At 47.9% G+C, this 17,632-nt stretch overlaps 1 protein-coding gene across 5 annotated transcripts in view; it reads right to left on the bottom strand.

The window, feature by feature from the left end:
* The window catches only part of Etv5 (ETS variant transcription factor 5), a 64,422-nt gene extending 52,378 nt beyond the window's left edge, over positions 1-12,044 (bottom strand). For 4 of the 5 annotated variants that reach the window (XM_052740213.1, XM_052740215.1, XM_052740214.1 and 1 more), the window contains exons 1-5: positions 11,913-12,044; positions 8,908-9,028; positions 8,692-8,779; positions 8,528-8,575; positions 8,384-8,434 (exon numbers count right to left, since the gene is read on the bottom strand). In XM_052740213.1, the coding sequence (XP_052596173.1) occupies positions 8,384-8,434; positions 8,528-8,575; positions 8,692-8,779; positions 8,908-8,952 (232 nt within the window). In that variant the 5' untranslated portion in view covers positions 8,953-9,028; positions 11,913-12,044. Of the gene's footprint in view, positions 1-8,383; positions 8,435-8,527; positions 8,576-8,691; positions 8,780-8,907; positions 9,029-11,325; positions 11,558-11,912 lie in introns of those variants that run through there. The other variant, XM_052740216.1, reaches the window with a different exon arrangement.
* Positions 12,045-17,632: the final 5,588 nt, after the last annotated feature.

The raw sequence follows: 17,632 nt of genomic DNA, 5'->3' as shown, positions 1-17,632 counted from the left end.
GGAGAGGACCCTGGGAAGAAGAAAGGTGGAGTTGCCAGCCACATGGAGAGGAGACAGGAGGTACAATACAGAAGAGAGGTAACACCACGTGACAGAACATAGATTAATATATATGGGTTAATTTAAGTTAAAGAGTTAGTTAGGAACAAGCCTAAGCTAATGAATAATTAATAAGAAGTCTCCATGTCATTGTTTGAGAACTGGCTGGTGGGATCAACCTGTTACACACTCACTCCCTCTTTGGTGCACATCCATGACCCTTGGGAATAACTCTTTTTTCTTTTCTTTTCTTTTTTTTTTTTCCCAGACAGGGTTTCTCTGTGTAGCTTTGCGCCTTTCCTGGAACTCACTCGGTAGCCCAGGCTGGCCTGGAACTCACAGAGATCCGCCTGGTTCTGCCTCCCGAGTGCTGGGATTAAAGGCGTGCGCCACCACCGCCCGGCGGGAATAACTCTTTAGACCATTATTTCCAGGCCTGCAGTTGAAATGCTGATGTCCACAACAGCCTCCTCAGCCAGTGTGTGTGTGTGTGTGTGTGTGTGTGTGTGTGTGTGTGTGTGTGTGTGTGTGTGTGTAGCAACCTAACAGGTTTCAACTTTGGCAAAGGACAATCTACCCAGGTCTATTCTCCTAAGAAAAAAGGGGGGAGGGGGTACAAGGTCAGCTGCCAGGGAAATATTCGGGATGAAAAGCCCTTAACGACAAAACATAAACAATTTTATTTTGGTTGTGAGGACAAAAGACAAACACTCAGAAGAGCATTTTAAAATCCTGCCGAAACCTCACCCATCATTACTAGTTAAGTTTTGCCCTTTAACTGAGTGAGTGTCCTACAACGCTGACCTAGCCTAGCTTGCTCTTTGGGAGTGTCTTAGGAGCTGGCTGTTAGCCAAGATACTGGAGGCTATTTAAGGGTATATCCTATTGAGCTGGGTACCCCTAAAGCCGAATACTTCCTGCACGCACGAAGAGGTTCCTCTGACTTTGGAGTTGTTCCAAGGTGGAGTTCTTTCTGGTACTCTCTGGGTATTTAATTGGAGAGGCCAACCCTTTCATTGGTGTTTGGGAAGTAGTGAAGCCACAGTGAGGGTAGCCTGTAGCTAAGTACTGAAGTCTGGGAGACATCATTTTAAAGTTAACACTTTTTGAGCAGAGATGAAAATGAAACGAAAGAGAGGCCAAGGGATTGAGAGAGTTCAGTTTTATTGGCCATGATGAAAGTCTTAGAAGCAAGCACTACCTGCCTCGGCCTTGCAAACGCCAATGCTCCGGACTGGGTTTATAAAGAGCAGCGTCTGGAAGACCTGGCAGCCATCTTCGGGGGAGAAGGAACGCCACAGCCGCCGAGGAAATAGAAGGCTGCCTGCCATCCGCAGATCAAGCCTCTCTGGCGAAGCTAGCCCGCCCTGGCCTCTACCACTACGTTAGACAGCCGCTCTAGAAAATGGCAGGCAAAGCAAGGAGGGAGGACTCGGCTTCACGGATCCACTGTGACTCGTCCTCATAGCTCAGGTCACTGGCCTGGTAGCGAGAGAGTTAAAGGACAGCCCTTAAAAGAAAACTCATACCCCATTAAGCTCAGGCTTGGAGAGCAGGGAGCAGTTAGCAGGCCAAAGGAAACTAATTCTGGAGGCTCTCCAAGCTGCCAATCACACGCATATTTCTAACAGTCGCAGCGTTGTTGGAGTTGGTTGTTTTTCCACAGGCTGCACAATGGGGTCTGGTTATTCATTGAAAAAGTCTGCCAGTGGGCCCCGCCCTCCATTCACAACCAATTTGGAATGCTCCATTCAGACAGGAGGGGGAGTCTGCAGCTCAGTTAGCTGGGACAGACCTACTACTCGTGCCCAGGGCTCAGCTGTCGCCACAGAGAAGCTTGCTCGCCCAGTGTGCTGTGTTTATGTAAGAAAACCAGACGCAGTAGGGGGCGCTGGCTGGGTCTGCACCCTCCCTAGGACCCAAATGGCTAGGATTATTGCTGAAATCGCAAGGCTGATGCGGTTCTGAAGTGCCCTCAGGGAAAGGCGAAAAGGAGTAAGCAGGACTACTCGGCCTCCAATTAGAATCACTGTAGCTTCCAGGAGAGAATACCGATTTCCCTTGCCCTGGTTTACAGTAGGGGGCAGCTCTCTCTCGGAGAGCTTAGCTTGCCCTGACAGACTTCTTTTTCTTTTCCCCCATTTATCCCTGGTAGCCAACCCGGGGAGCTCCATCGCTTCCTCCCCAGGGCAGAGGGACTTGGGATACATTAGGAATTTCAACAATTTCTTGGCTTCTAAGTGGCTCCCGGAGGGTTTAGCATACCCTCCTAGATGTCCAGGCAGCAAAGGGAAGACTGTGTAGATCTGGAGTGGGAGGAGAAAATCTCCGAAGACTTCAGAGGGTACAAGGCTAAAAACTGGTTTGATGTCTTAGGTCTTTTTTTTTTCCTCTCTAAACACTCAGTAATTACCCCGACGGTGAATGGAGGGAGCCTGTCTGTCAACCAAACTTGATTTCAAGGAAAAGTATACTTCTTCAGGAAAGTTGAATGAGATCATTTGGGGCTTGCAGGCCGTTTTCTTCATACCAGACTTATTTTTGAATGTCTTATGCTTTTGCTTCTCAATGCCCGTCCCCTCACCAAACAAGGCCTTGCCTGTTTGGGAGGTGAGTCTGGGACTCGTGGCCTAGATCTTAGCCTGCTCTAGATATCCTCTACCCTCTGCCATCAATTCTCTAACTTCCTCTTTCTAAGCAGAGGGAGCCTCAGTTGTTTGCTGGGCGGGCCTTTGGGGGGAGGGGCTCTTCTCCCAGCAAAGCTGAGCACGGGTCCACTGTCACCTTATGCACCAGACCCCCAAATGGACCTAAGAGTTAGGACTTATGCCCACACACACTCACATGCCACACCCACACCAGGGATCTAGTGTCTTGCCACTCTTTTGAAAGAAGCCTAGAAAAGGGACAATGGTGGGAACTGACGACCAAAGCCTCCGTTAAATGAGCTTGATGAGTTCACAAAATGAATTTTTTAAAAACTAACCTAATCCGGTAATGGCATCAGCACACCTGGCATCCATCCAAAAGCTGGGAGCCGCAACATGACGAGACTCTGAGCTCCCTGGATTCCAAATGGAGAAGCAGTGAGTGCCAGGGCACAGATGGGGCCCAAGCTGCTCAAGGGCACTGTATGCCCAGGAGGGGGAAGTCAGCGAGGCTGCTTCTTCACCGCCATTAAATCTCCAGAAACACAGCAGCTGACTGTCTCCCACACACCCAAACCTGCCTCACCCCCAGGAATATTCTTTTCTGGGGCTCGTAACACAATAATGATACTATGGGACAGAAGAAACAGCAGACAGCATGGACTGGTGAGCTCTTCATCTCATAAAGCCGAAGGATGCCGGGGCTAAATGGTGAGTTCTTGATGGATGCCAGGATTTTGTTACTTCTGGCACCTACAAGACTGCTCGGCCTGGCAGACAGATTAATTCCCCTTCTCCTCAAGGTTTTCTCACCAAATACAAAGGACTGGACAGGCTTCCAGGCTCAACTGGAGAGGAGTAAGAGAACCACCACTGTTTTAAATATGCCTAACTGGACCATATGGCTCTCGTTTAGATCAATGGTCTTAGGTCACTAACAGTTCTCAGGATGCTAGAGGCTACGGAACCAGGAATGACGCTCATCATTGAGAGCCCTGTCTGCAACAAAGCAGAGGACGAGCTAGCAAAGTCTCTGGAAGTCACTGATAAAGTCTGGGGCCAAATCATCTCTCCTCCAGGGTTTTCCTCACACTTCTCCATCAGCTTTCTTTTCTGCTCTCCCCCTTCTCTCAGTACTAACGCTCCCTGAGAAGCACACACCAATGGCCTTGACTTCAAGCCTCCTCTTCCTAAGTCGATTATAGTTTTCTTTCTTATCCTCCAACAACAAATCTAGGGTCCTTTTACCTACAAGTGGCCTCATTCCACAGAGCAAGGGCTGCTACCAGCGCCCCCTCCCCAAGGCCCATGGCTAGAACTCTGTGTTCTCCTCAGAAGGGCCCCAGTGTCACTACTGTAGCTGCTGTTTGAGGCTCCAGGGCTAATACAACCATTAACCCTAGTCTCGGCCATCTACTGCACTGAATTTATGAAAAGCTGATTTTAACAGCTAATTAGCCGGTCCTTGGGAAATTACTTGTACTTCCTGCAGTCATTTTTTTTTAATTTTTCATTTTTTTGAAACACAGATCTAAAAAAGAACTCAAGGGGAAAATGGGGTCATTCAGATTTTAAGACCATTTTGTAAACTGTATTTGGTACAGAACTATGACTCTACAATAAGATTTATCATTGCCTCTTAGCATAAACTATTTCAAGTTACTCAAGATGCTGGTAATTATTCACAATGCAACCACTGAAACAAATGAGATGTTTTAAAAAAATCAGAATTGAAACCTGCATTTAAAAAACACTCATCAGTACCCAGGAAGCCAGCTCAGAGAAACGAACATAACAGCTTCCTCATCCCCACATCAAAGTTCCAAAGTACTCCTGAGTTCCAATCTTATCTGTGGCTTTGACTTAACTCTGTGAAGTAGGGAAAGGGTGGAGAGACCTACAGAGACCCCAGAGCCCATGTTTTGTTGTAACATGTGGTCTGTGACATACTCACTTATTATAAAACACACACACACATGCACATACACATACACACACACACACACACACACACACACTTACTATATGTAGGACATGCAGTTTTACACCTTTTTCTATACTAAGGAATTCCGTCAGTTGTAACAATGTTTCTGTTTTACATCTCTTCCAAGTCCTAAATAAAAACCCAGCTACCTCCCTAGCACTCCCCTGAAAGTCACCTTCTGGACCTTTAAATGATGAGTCCTGATCCACGGAGCAGGCTGGTAACAGGGCTGCAGCTGTCCTTAAGGATTAAAAACTGTATTTATTTCACTGAATTCTTCCCATTCACACCCAAACTATGTGCTGGGTTTTTTTTGTTTTGTTTTTTTTCCCAGACTATCTCTACAAGGGATTTCCAGCTCCAACAATCTTGGATCTTCAAGTCACTTCTCAACACCAAGGGATTATTGGGAGGGGGTGTGCTCACATGGCAGAGCTCCTAGGCTCTAGAGCAGCAGTTCTTACCTGTGTGTCTCAACCCCTTTGGGGGCGGGGGTCGAATATCAGATATCCTGCATTCCAGATATTTACATTATGATTTATAACAGAAGCAAAATTATAGTTACGAGGCAACAACAAAAAAAATGTATGGTTGGGGTCACTACAACATGAGGAACTGTATTAAAGGGTCGCAGCATTAGGAAGGCTGAGAACCACTGGTCTAGAGGATGCACTTTCTGTTCTCTTGATTTGAATTTTTTAAATTTCCAACAAGGAGCTAGCAAGACGGCTCAGAGGATAAAAGTGCTTGTCACCAAGCCTGATGACCCACACACAAGGTGGAAAGAGAACCAACCCCAACATGTTCTCCTCTAGCCACTGTAAGAAAGCTGTGCCACAAGCAGAGTGTGTATTCCTGAGACAGAAACAAAATCTGCATCACAAGAGGTGAGCTGGGCATTTCAGTTAAACTTACAATGGGTTCGTTTCTTTTTTTTTTTTTTTTTTTTAAAAGATTTATTTATTTATTATGTATACAGCATATATGACTGCAGGCCAGAAGAGGGCACCAGATCTCATTACAGATGGTTGTGAGCCACCATGTGGTTGCTGGGAATTGAACTCAGGACCTCTGGAAGAGCAGTCAGTGCTCTTAACCTCTGAGCCATCTCTCCAGCCCCCGGGTTCGTTTCTTTAAGTCACATTTACAGGTAGATGTCTACAGGCAAGGTACCCAAATCTGGAACAATTACATAGTCTCTTTTAGAAATTGAGCCTATACCGTTGTTCAAACAAACAAACAAGAAACAACAAACATGGTTTTCATGTGGATCTTCCAAAAGACAGTTGGGAGAGCTGGTCCTTTACACAAGGCCACGGAAAGTGCTCACAGGGAAGCAGGGTATGTAGTCTGACAGTAGCCAGACTCCATCGGCGCCCCCCGGGATCCCTTGGCTGAACCTGAACCACAATCAAACACAGCAACCTGAATGAAGGGTTCCTTCCAGGCTCCCCCGAGCCATACTGGGGCTCTTGCCTCAACACTCAGGGCAGGTCAGTCTATTTGACTCCACCCTTCCCCAAGCTCTACCTCAGTCAGAGTCAGGAAATAATTATTACGAGGTTTTCTTAGGCTACTCAACCATCTACTTTATCCTTAAAATACAGACAAGCTCCACCTTAAGCAGTTATGACAAAAAGCAATCAGACAAACAAATCATCATCAACAATAACAAAAACTCCCATCATATTTGGTGAGCAGGGGCAGCTCCCAAAGCACCTGTACTTAAGGTATGGTATTTTAATTAAAGAACCTAGCACATTCTATTTGCCGAGCAAGAATGATTTCTAGAGCACCAAGACACATTTATTGATTTCTTTGCTGGAGCCTACTCCCACAGATAAGAATCTCTGCAGATAGAAACCCCCACTCACTGGCATCCCCCCCCCCTCCAGCCCTTCCCCACTAACAAGCAAAGCAGGCAATCAATCTGAGCTCAGCTGTCTCACCTCCCTTTTAACTCTTTCAGGATACAGAGAACCAAACTGTAATAAAAGCGTTTCAAAGAACCTCTGCCACGCAAGCCACCTCCCAGGCAGTCTGCAGCTTACCCTGCTCTGGAGAAGAACTGAAAAGGCTGGGCGAATGGCTAAGACCTACACAAGCTTGAGTAGCTTCTGCCTCTTACCTTGAAAACACTGCCCCCTCACCACCCCCACGAGTTATCTCTATCTAGCCTTTCAATGGCAGGCCCCCAATCACTTGTAAGCAATCAAAGGGCAATAATAAGCATTTCCTTTTGTATAGACAATCTCCACAGCAAGCTGTGACAAAGCTAAGGCAGCCATTCATCTATGGGTTGCAGCCTATTCCCTTTTCAAGTTTCATGGCATTTTGCCTTGAACACGAGGCCTATCATTACAGAATGCTTAGCTGGTACCTCTGTTCTTTTATCTAATAGATTTAGAATACCCCGCTTTTATACGGACCCAAATACTCTCTCTCCCAGTGGCATTTTTACACACACACATGCACACATACACCCTAGAGATAAAAACAAAACTTTGAGAAGAATCTGTTGGTGCAAAATGAGAAATCAACTCCGTCTGGCTCAGGTGCTTGCTATTATAAACTATGACTAAGAGACATGAATTTCTCTATGATGCAACTCTCAAGAGAGGCAGCGTTCTCCAGCCCGCTCTTAAACCTGCTCATTCGCCAGTGACTAATGCTCTCTAGAGCAGCCCTGGGCTGCTCCAATTTCATCAGCCAGCTTTGTCCTTGGTAGCTCTGCCTGGACCATAAAGCCCCCAAATGTGTTGAGGACAGCCCAGGAAGATCAAGGCAAAGCTAACTATGCTCAGCCAGCATGAGGAGCCATTGTAGAATTCCTCACTGCATTTATTAGGAATGAGCACCCAAAGACGATTTTAAAAAAAGGCTTTACTCTTCTCAACAGTGAGGTCATAGCAACCACGTGACAAATAAGAGCCAATCAAGTCATTCTGTGACCACCCTTCATTAGCTTAGAAGAAACAAAATTGACATGTTAGGTGGAACCACAATCAACAGGAATTTTCCATTAAGTATGTGCTGTACCTTTCAAATGAAGAAAAATGGCAGACTCATCACACTGGCTTTGCCTTAAGCATAACTCTTTTTTGCATTGCTGGCAATTGAGTTTAGAACCCTGTACATGCTAGGCAAGTACTATACCACTGAGCTACATGCTCATCTCAAAGACTAAGTTTATAAAACAAACAAACAAACAAACAAAAGAGGATTTGAAAAAAATATATAATCTATAGAAACCTGGGACTGGAGAGATGGCTTAGCAGTTGAGAGCATTTGCTGTTCTTCCAGAGGACCTGAGTTTGGTTCCCAGCAACCACAAAAGGCCACTCATGACCACCTGTAACTCTAGTTCCTGGGGATTTGACACCCTCTTCTGGTCCCTGCAAGTACCAACACACATTACAGACACACCTCCCACCCCCAGATAGATCTAAAAAAAGAAAAGGAAATGTTTGACATAAGATCATAGATAGTAAACTAACTTAAAATTCTGGAGTTCAAGCTTTTAAGGTAAAAAGAAGTTTTATTGAAATTATGTTGAGTAAATCTTGCCTTCAACAGAGCCAGAAATTATTAAAATACATGCATACCAATGTCCAAAATCCTCTGGCTATCGCTTTAGAACGTATTCTAGATGGGAACGATCCAAGACCAAACAATTTCAGAAGGAATGTGTCAGCAACAGAAAGGTACTTACAGTTATCAGACTGGAAATCTGGGACAAATTGTTCATCATCAGGAACTTGAGCTGGAAAAGAGATTTCTGTTTTAGATCTTTGTATTTTACTGAAAGGCACAGTAGAATGTTTTACATGAAGAACAGCACCGTCAAGAAACTTGCCTTCAGCTAACCAAGCCTCTTGGAGTTGACTCAGATCCTGAAACAACTCTGCAATTAAAAAAAAAAGATTCAGAACGAGGATCCTGCTTGTGCTAAGGAGAAGCACAGGACACAGCACACTGGCAATCTGAGGAAGCCACGGCAGCCAGGGAAGGCTACACTACCTTCAGAATCGTGAGCCAGATCCGTGTCCAAAAACTTCCTCTTTCTGTCAATCACAGGTCGTCCTCGACATTCCTCTGACCGAGATTTCTGAAAGAGGCCAACAAATGAAGATTCAAATGCAAGAAAAGAGGTGGGTGGGGGCCCGCCCACTTCTCCAGGAGGAAGAGGACCCACACAAGGAGATCAAGAACACAACAGCACAGATGCCAACTCACCCCTGGGACCATAAAAGGGACTTGCTGATCACAAAACCCATCCATGGTGCTTCCAAAGTCTCTGGTACCACGGTGAAAGGCTTCAGCATTGAGTAGTTTCTGGGGGCGTATAGAGATCCTCCTGTAACATGAATTTGGGCGTTTAAAGTGTGGTGCGGGTGGGGTCTTTCTTTCCTTCTTGCCTGAGCAGTAAGTCACCTCCCCTCTCTGAGGTTCCCAAAGCCTACCCAAGGTGTAAACTTTTAGGATAAGTTTTTAAAGCTTACTAGGCACTTAGGCCAAATCTATTTACTTGATCATTGGGGGATGTTTTCCAGTGGTAGAACACTTAGCCATAAGTATGCATAAGGCCCTAGGTTTAATCCCTAGCAGTGACAAAAAAAATTATATATAAAAAATTAGTATATATAGTATTGCCTGCCTGTCTACCACATAAACCAAAACCAACCATCCAACAAAGCCTCTCAACTTACTTTCATTGTAAAACGACCTTCCAGGACATATTTGTTGCAGGTTTTGTTTTTAAGATAATTAAGTTTTTGATAGTACAGTAACAAGAACTAGAGAACTGCGTGTTAAGTATTCCAAATTATTGGCAATTAAGAAACTAAGATACATGTGTTTCTCAAAGTATTTCGTAGATCTATTTGTGGGTCTATGGTAAAAAACACTCGGTACAGTTCCAGGAACAAATGATCAAAAGTATACTTTCTTCACACACAATTCTTTATTTAAAACCTAAACCTTCTGTCCAAACAGGTGTGTAGACCTGAAATGACATAAACATCTCCATGGCAACTTACAAAGATTATCTGCCATTAACTCAGCTTCTAAAAGAATAAAACATCTAGAAGAGCAAGATATAAAGGAAGCTCCATTCCACTTCACTATTTATGCATCTCTACTAAAGCACCCCCCCCCAAAAAAAAAAACCTTTCAAAGCAAAAAGATCCTTGGAAAGAAAACGCCCTTTACTGAACAATGAAGTCAAATTTCCCAACAAAAACAATCAAACACTGCTAAGAGCTGGGCTTGGGAGAGAGCAACAAAAGAATTAGGACACTTTTCTAATGTGGGAGGAGCTAATAAACAAGTTTAGAAGGTGTCACCTTCCTAAACACTTAATTTTCCAACTAAAAACTCAGGTCAAAACAATAGGGGGTTGGCATGATAATTCATTCACCCCAGGCCTAAATAATAGAAAGGCCTAAGTGGCAATTGCTTTTAACTTGCACACAAACTGGGGTAACTTTTTTCACAGTAGCCCTTCCATCTGACTTGTTTTTCATGCTGAGAACACCATATCAAATTTTCATAAGCGAGCAGGATACAAGAAAACCCTTCGCAGCCAGCTCTTGGCCCAAGTAATCAGATATTTTCAAAGTCAAAGGAAAGAGAGTTCACAACTTCCTAGAAAAACACCCCTGCCTGCCTTCCACACAGTGCAAACACCTTTCAGAATGAGGCCCCCCCCCCCCCCCCCCCGGTCATGTCACCAACCAGTATCCAAATCTGAAAAACCTTAGTGAAGAGTCAAGAAGCATGAAAGAATTCTGTGCTGTATTTAAAAAATCTGTCTGATTAAATTGTGGCCTAAGAAATTATTAAATGTCTGTTGTGGGTAAGAGGACAACGTGTAGGAAACCAGAGGGTAAAATATTTTTAGAATCTCATGATGCACAAAAATATCTTTTGAAAAAATTGTTAAAAGAAACTGCCCTAAGAGAATCCAAAAGCAGCATCGAGGACCTTCTAAGCAGCCCTTGGAGTTCAAGGGCTGGAAACATTGTGTTCAAAGTATCTTTTAAAAGCCTGCAGGGAAGGCTCCAGTTCATCCTGGAGTTTTAAACCACTTCCTTTGTGTTGTCGTCGTCGCCCCCCCCCAAAAAAAAAATCCGAGTGCCCCCAGGAAAACTTTAACTCGGCGCAGCGACCGGATCGAGGCCCCTCCCCAGGCGCGCAGCGGGCCTGGTTTTATGAATGGGAGAACGAGCCGCGGCCGCCACCGCAGGTAGAGGCTGTAACTGGATCCCTCGCGCAGGGCCCCATTCACAAAACAAGACACACTTCCACCCAATTCCCAGCCTTCCCATTCATGAAAACTCCTTCAGCTGCGCCCCCGCCCCCACTCCCAACGCACGCCTAGCCTCCGACGCAGGCCCCTCACCCCCGCGTTTTAGGGGGAAAAAAAAAAACTCAATGCTTCATTCACAAAAAAGGGAGAGAAAAAAAAAAAGCCTCAGGAAGCTCGGAGTCCACGAAAGAAACCTGCTTCATTCATAAAAGTCACCCACATTCAGAAACGAGGTGCGGCGCTGGGTGATACCAACTGCCTGTAATTTACTCCCGACCCCACACACCTTCCTTCATCACCCCCTACTCAACCACTCTCCCCGCCACCCCCCGTGCAAGCCAGACCCCGAATCCTGCACGAGGCTCCAGCATCACTCTCGGCCGTCTCGGCACCGGTTCTCTCCCCTCCAGGCCGCAGCTCAGGAGGCTCCCGGCACCCTCAGCCCGCAGAGGAGGGAGTAGGGGGCTGGGGGTCGGCTTGCCCAGTCTCCAACTTGCCAGGCCCGCAGAAGTTCGGGCAGAATCCCCATCCGCAGGCTGCACATGTCGGTGTCATTTAACTCTCGGGGTTCTGGAGAAGCACCCCTGAAACTGCTGCCCGCCCCCCTCCCACCTAAGAGTCGCGGAGCGTTTCTTCTCGCGAGCCTCCCAGGGCCCTCGGGGGCCCACAACTCCGCGCCCCGCACCCCGTTCTTGCACCCCGCTCCCGCAGCCTGCGCCCCGCACCCCGCTCCCTGCACCCGCTACAGCACCCCGGGTGCCTCCTCCGCGATGTACGGAAACCCGTTTCTCCGCTCGCTCCGGAACCGCTAGCCGCCCCCGCCCGATGCCTCCCAGGAACCGAACCGAACCCGGGCCTCGGGGGGAGGGGACGGCTAGCTCTTGGAGTCACCCCAGGCACGCCCGACTGAGGACTCGGAACCAGCCCGCACCTGAGTGGCCACTCCGCGCGCCCGCCTGCGCGCCTCGGTGGCGGGCTGGGCCGCAGCGATCGGGGTTTGAGGACCGCTCCGCGCGCCGGCCTCCGGACTCTGCACCGCCCTGCAACCCGCTGCAGCACTGGCCCGGCCCCCGCCGGCTCCGCCCGCCGCCATTGGCCCGTGGCCCAGAGCAGACACGTCCTCATTGGTCCGCGGTCGTCCCCTCGGCTGCCCATCACCTCTTGTTTACCCTGTCTTCAGGCAAATCCAGCTGGGCCGCCCCACCAACTGCGGCGCCCATTGGCTAACGGCCGGCCTCTTTCAACGCCCCCAGAGCTCTGTTTTACATAATTTATGCGCTGGGCGCCATTGACCAATCAGCACCGGCTTGTTTATATAATGAATGTAAGGACGTTTTTCATTCATAAAAAACGCGACCTGAGGGGGAGCTGAGCTGAGTCAGTGAAGCTCTTAAAGGGGCCACTCGCGAAGTTCCCGCTGGCCTCGGCCTGCGCCGTTCCTCCCGCCACCCCCGCGCGGGGCCGCTTGGCGCCAGGCGTTCGCAGCTGCAGCAGCGAGCTAAGTTATCATTTTAGAACTCAGGCGAGAGGAATTCGTCATTCCACACACAGAAACTCGCTGACCCGCCTGGGCGTTCGGCCCATAGAAACACAGAAAACGGAAACCGAGCCCTCTAATCTTAGCTACCTTGAAGAGGAGAGGCTTTAATTTTTTTTTTAAACCAGGTTTCCAGTGGAAAGAATAAGCAGTTATCTTCCTTTTAAAACCTGAGGTCTTCCAGGTTTTAGTTGCTGTTTCATGTTGACAAAGCCTAAGGCCCTAGGTGATCGCATCTCCTCGGGCTAATTGACTCTGAGCTCTGCAAGTTTGAGGCTCCAACCAGAAATCCGGTTCTCGGACCGCACGGGACCAGTAGAGGGCCTTGGAAGCACAAATCCCTCTGAAACGTGCGGGCAGCGAGACCGTTTGCTTCCCTCCCAGGCTGCTTGTTTTCCATTTAAGTGTTGAATGCAAGATGGTGTATTTGCGAATTAGATCCCGTGCAGCTGGGAACTGGGAGAAGCAGCGTTTGCTTGCCAAAGGATCGGGCACTGACTGCAATAGCTGAGATTCTTAACAGGGTGTTCCAGGAAACAAACAATCCTCTACCCTCCACCTCCTCGCCCCGCTCCCCGCTCCCGAGACCGTCACCGGCGGTTCTTCTCTCTTCCCAAGGATGCTAGGGCGCCAGTGAGGGAGTTCTGTTCTCTCTGCCCGCTGGAGAGCGGGATGTCAAAGTTAGAGGAGCCTCAGCAAAGGGCTCCTAAGTTGTTAAACCACAGGTGTGAGTCCCCCACAGTGGCAGACGCGGTGTGGATTTCGAGGGTCCGCGGTCTTCGCCCACTCCACTTGTGTACCAGAGCTGGCACTTCGTGTGTTGATCGGAGACCGTTTGACCAGTCTGAATGCTGGGGTGAAACCTGGTCCCAGGCCCAGCGGGCTGAGTTATCGGTTTTGCCAGAGACTGGGAAGGGCACCGATTGATGTGTGGGAAGGTGCTTTGAACTTTTAACGAGCAGTTCCTTGATATTTAATTTCCTGTTTGAGCACTGTGCTTCCCTTAGCACCAATTCTCCTCGGTGACTGGAGATTCTGCCCGAGTCTATTAGAAACCCCAGCTTGTTACTGGCATCCCTGAAGGCTACTTTCAGGGCCCACACTAGTTCCCAGATCCTGCCTTGCCCCTTCTTGGTCCACTCCCCACTGCCATCCCGCCCTGTTCTCATCCCAGGCCAGCCTCCTTTTGGTTGACTTTCTCCAAGAGTTTCCTACCCCACTTGGTTTAGTTGTCTCAGGCCCCTGTCCTCCAAAAGCTGATAGCTTGCTGTCTGAACTACAGAAAAACAGTGCAGGCAACTTCCCAGTGAGCCCTTCACATTCCTCACTTCATGCCTGGAGTGTGGTTCTGGTGACCTTTGCCTCAGACCGAAGCTCTCCATTCCTCTTTGGGAAGAGGATGGGAAACTTATAGGTTGAGCAGCAACAAACAGAGGCTAATCGGGACGAGAGGGCGTGTTGTGTCATACTCGGTTTGTTTATTTGTTGCCTTTTTGAGGCATGGCCTTGATACATAGCTAGATTGACCCAGAACTCACTGTGTAGCCCCAATCACCTTGATTTCTCTATTCTCCTCCTCCTAAATATTGGGATTGCAATCATGTGCCAACATTCCTGGGTAGTTATCATAATTTGGGAAGATAGCTTGTCATTGAGAACTTGCCTAGAAGCACAAAGTCCTGCCTTATAGCCGTGGAACCACAGAAAAGAGGAAAGTAGATGGAGTATCATATGTGGGGAATTATGCTGCATTAAAGCTATTGGTATTTAATAATTTAGTCACCCGGCAAACATTTAATTTTGTACCAAATATTCAGCCAAACCTTGTGCTGGGCAAAAAAAAAAAAAAGTACAGAGATGAATGAGATCCAGTGGTTGCCTTGGAGGGCCCATTGTTACAGAGCTCTCCATAGCTTATCTAATTCCTCACAGTAAGAGAGGCAGTGAGAACTATTAATATCTCCATTCTACAAATGAGAAACTGAGGCGCAGCGCTAGTCCATCCATTGTCGAAAGCAGATAAGAACAGAGGTCACACTCCCGAGCCACCACACAGGAGTCCCACTGGTGTCTGGGCTAAGCAAGCCGCCCAGCAACAACATCAGAACAGAGTCCAGAGGCCAAAATGGGTTCCACTCCTCTCTGGCTCTTCCAATCCATTCCCACCCAATCCCTTCTCTTGTTATCTCGGCCGATATGAGAGTTAAGGTTAGACTGGAGAAGGTCCTTGTCTGGTACATTGGATCTTTGCTCCTAAGAACATATTTACACAGAGGGGTTGTAGAACAAGTGCTCCAATTACCATTCCTTCTCCTCCAGGAGAGAAACAGAATTGGAAAAGAAAACAAAAAGAGACCTGCCCCCTGGGACATTCATCTTGTGTCAATCTGGCCTTTGTCCTTGGGCAGCAGCAAAACTTGGTCACAATGAGAAACTGGACTCTTATTCTTCACATTCAGCGTGCAGTGTCAGTTGAAGGAGACAAAGAGGGGGAGGGGGGAGGGGCGGAGAGGGGGCTGCTTTTACCAGGTCCCCCAAGACTGCCAAAGACAGCTGGAGTAAGGCAAGCCACCTAGCTTTAAGCTGGTATCCAAACTGATGCAAGCGGTCATGTGTCAGCAACTGGCCTCTTGTCCCAATCAGAAGTACTGTGGTGAGTGTGGCCCTGGGGTGCAGGCACAGAACCCCAGGTTTCTTTCTTCCTTCATAGTGTGGAAGAAAGGATTTGAAGACAAGGGATAAATGGTACAGAGATGTTTTCTTCAAAGGAAAGATCAAGAATTCAGTCTCCCTTTCTAAGATTTAGAAATAAGTGCCCTGAGACCTGAGGGAAGAAAAGAAAATATTACACGGTTGATGTTTCTTTAAATAAATAGGGATCCTGTTGCCCGCAGGGCTCCTTAGGACCAGGGCCTAGTGAAATCAGACAGTTAGTAAGAACTTCCTATCAGCGCCACATAAGCACCAGTATTTCCGCCTATGTCATTTCTAAGGGGGGTGCACTGTTATGATCACCCCCACTTTCTATAGACGAGAAAGCCTCGGCACAGACACGATCATGGGGCCAGCACCAAATGAGCAGGACAGTGTTACAATTTTAGTGGCTCATGTCTTGAACAAGTGGTCCCCAGCTAGTGGTACTATTTGGAGGGCAGCAAAATCTTTAGGAGGTGGTAGAATCGATCCCCGGGGACAGGCTTTTAAAGGTTGCAGGCTTGCCCTGGCTTCCGCCACTCCACCGCCACTGTTTCTTTGTAATGCCCTACCCGAGCCATGGTAGAGCTGCTCTTCTTGCTCTGCTGGACTAGAGCTCACTGAAACCGAAGGCCAAAAGAAATCTTTCCTCTCTTCAATTGTTTCAGGGAGGTATTTTGGTTACAGCGACTGACAAGTCACTCATACAGACAGTGTATCTCACAGGTTTCCCCGGAGTCTGCTGATAATCGCCAGGCTATGCAGCCCAGTCCCGTCGAAGCTGGGTGCTGAAAGACAACAGCCAGCCCTGGAAGATCCAGGCTCTGGGCAAAGGCTTTGCCTAAATCAGCCCACTCGATCTTCCTATCGACCCTATGACATGGATGGATGCCAGCATTCTCCTGTTTTCTACGTGGGGAAAGTAAGGCACAAAGGCTGAACGTTTCCAAGGGCACGTAGCTAGTAAGGGTTGGACTCGAGCTGAACGCAGATCCTGAACAGGGTCCGTGTTCTCAGGTCCTCTACCGTGTTGCTCAGTCTCTCTGTGTATCAATCGTCCTGTCCCATCTTGCCTGTGGGGTTCTGGCTCTTCACCTGCCACTCTAACAAGAGTAGTTTTCTGACATGGTATGTGCTCACTCATAAGTGGATACTAGATGTAAAGCAAAGGATAACCAGACTACAACCCACAGATCCAGAGAAGCTAGGAAACAAGGAGGACCCAAGGAGGGACGCATGGATTGCCCTGGGAAGGGGAAACAGATGAGATCTCCATGAGTAAACTGGGGATTGGGGATGAGAACATAAGGAAACGGGATGGTCGAACTGGGGGAGGGAGAGAGTGGGAGAGCAATGAAAGAGATACCATGATAGAGGGAGAGAGACATCATGGGGTAAGAGAGAAACCTGGTGCTAGGGAAGTTCCTAGGAATCCACAAGGATGACCCCAGATTAGACTACTAGCAATAGTGGAGAGGGTGCCTGAACTGGCTGGCCTACCTTGGTAATCAGATCGGTGAATACCCTAAGTGTCATCATAGAGCCTTTCTCCAGTAACTGATGGAAGCAGATGCAGAGATCCACAGCCAAGCACCAGGCTGAGCTCTGGGAGTCCAGTTGAAGAGAGGGAAGAGGGATTCTATGAGCAAGGGGGGGAGGGGGTGGTGGTCAAGATCATGATGGGGAAATCTACAGAGAAAACCGAACCAAGCTAATGGGAACTCATTAACTTTAGACCAATAGCTATGGAGCCTGCATGGGACTGGACTAGGCCCTTTGCATGTGGGAGACAGTTGTGTAGCTTGGTCTGTTTGAGGGTCCCCTTGCAGTAGGATCAGGTCTATCCCTGGTGCATGAGCTGGCTCTTTGGAGCCCATTACCTATGGTGGGATGCCCTGCTCAGCCTTGATGCATTGGGGAGGGGCTTAGTCCTGTCTCAACTGAATGTACCAGGCTCTGCTGACTTCCCATGGGAGGCCTTACCCTTTTAGAGGAGGAGATGGGGGTGAGTGGGGAGGGGAGGCTGGGGGGAAGCAAGGGGAGGGAATAAAAGGGGGATCTGTGGTTGATATATATATATAGTGAATTAAAAACAATTCCTTAAAAAAAAAAAAAAAGAGTAGTTTTCTGGGAACTCCAGAAACTCCACCTAGACTTCTGAATTATCCTGAACCAGCAGGATATACCTTCATGAAACCCACATCCGAAAAATAAATTGTATTTACGGAGCACCCTCCATGTACCACACGCTTCACATACAGTGTCTCATTCAATGTCCCCAAACCCTCTCACAGGCAGTGCTAATGCACAGTTTGCTGCTGAGATTCAATGTGAGAGGTTCAAAAACATGCCTGAAATCAGGGCACTGAGGTGCAAACTTGTACTCCTGGTTCTGGGGAGGTGAAACAGGGGTCCCTGGG

This window comes from Peromyscus californicus, unplaced genomic scaffold (genome assembly GCF_007827085.1).
Source record: "Peromyscus californicus insignis strain IS unplaced genomic scaffold, ASM782708v3 Scaffold_16__1_contigs__length_79575227, whole genome shotgun sequence".
Taxonomy (NCBI): Eukaryota; Metazoa; Chordata; class Mammalia; order Rodentia; family Cricetidae; genus Peromyscus; species Peromyscus californicus.
This window is presented reverse-complemented; position numbering and strand designations above follow the sequence as displayed.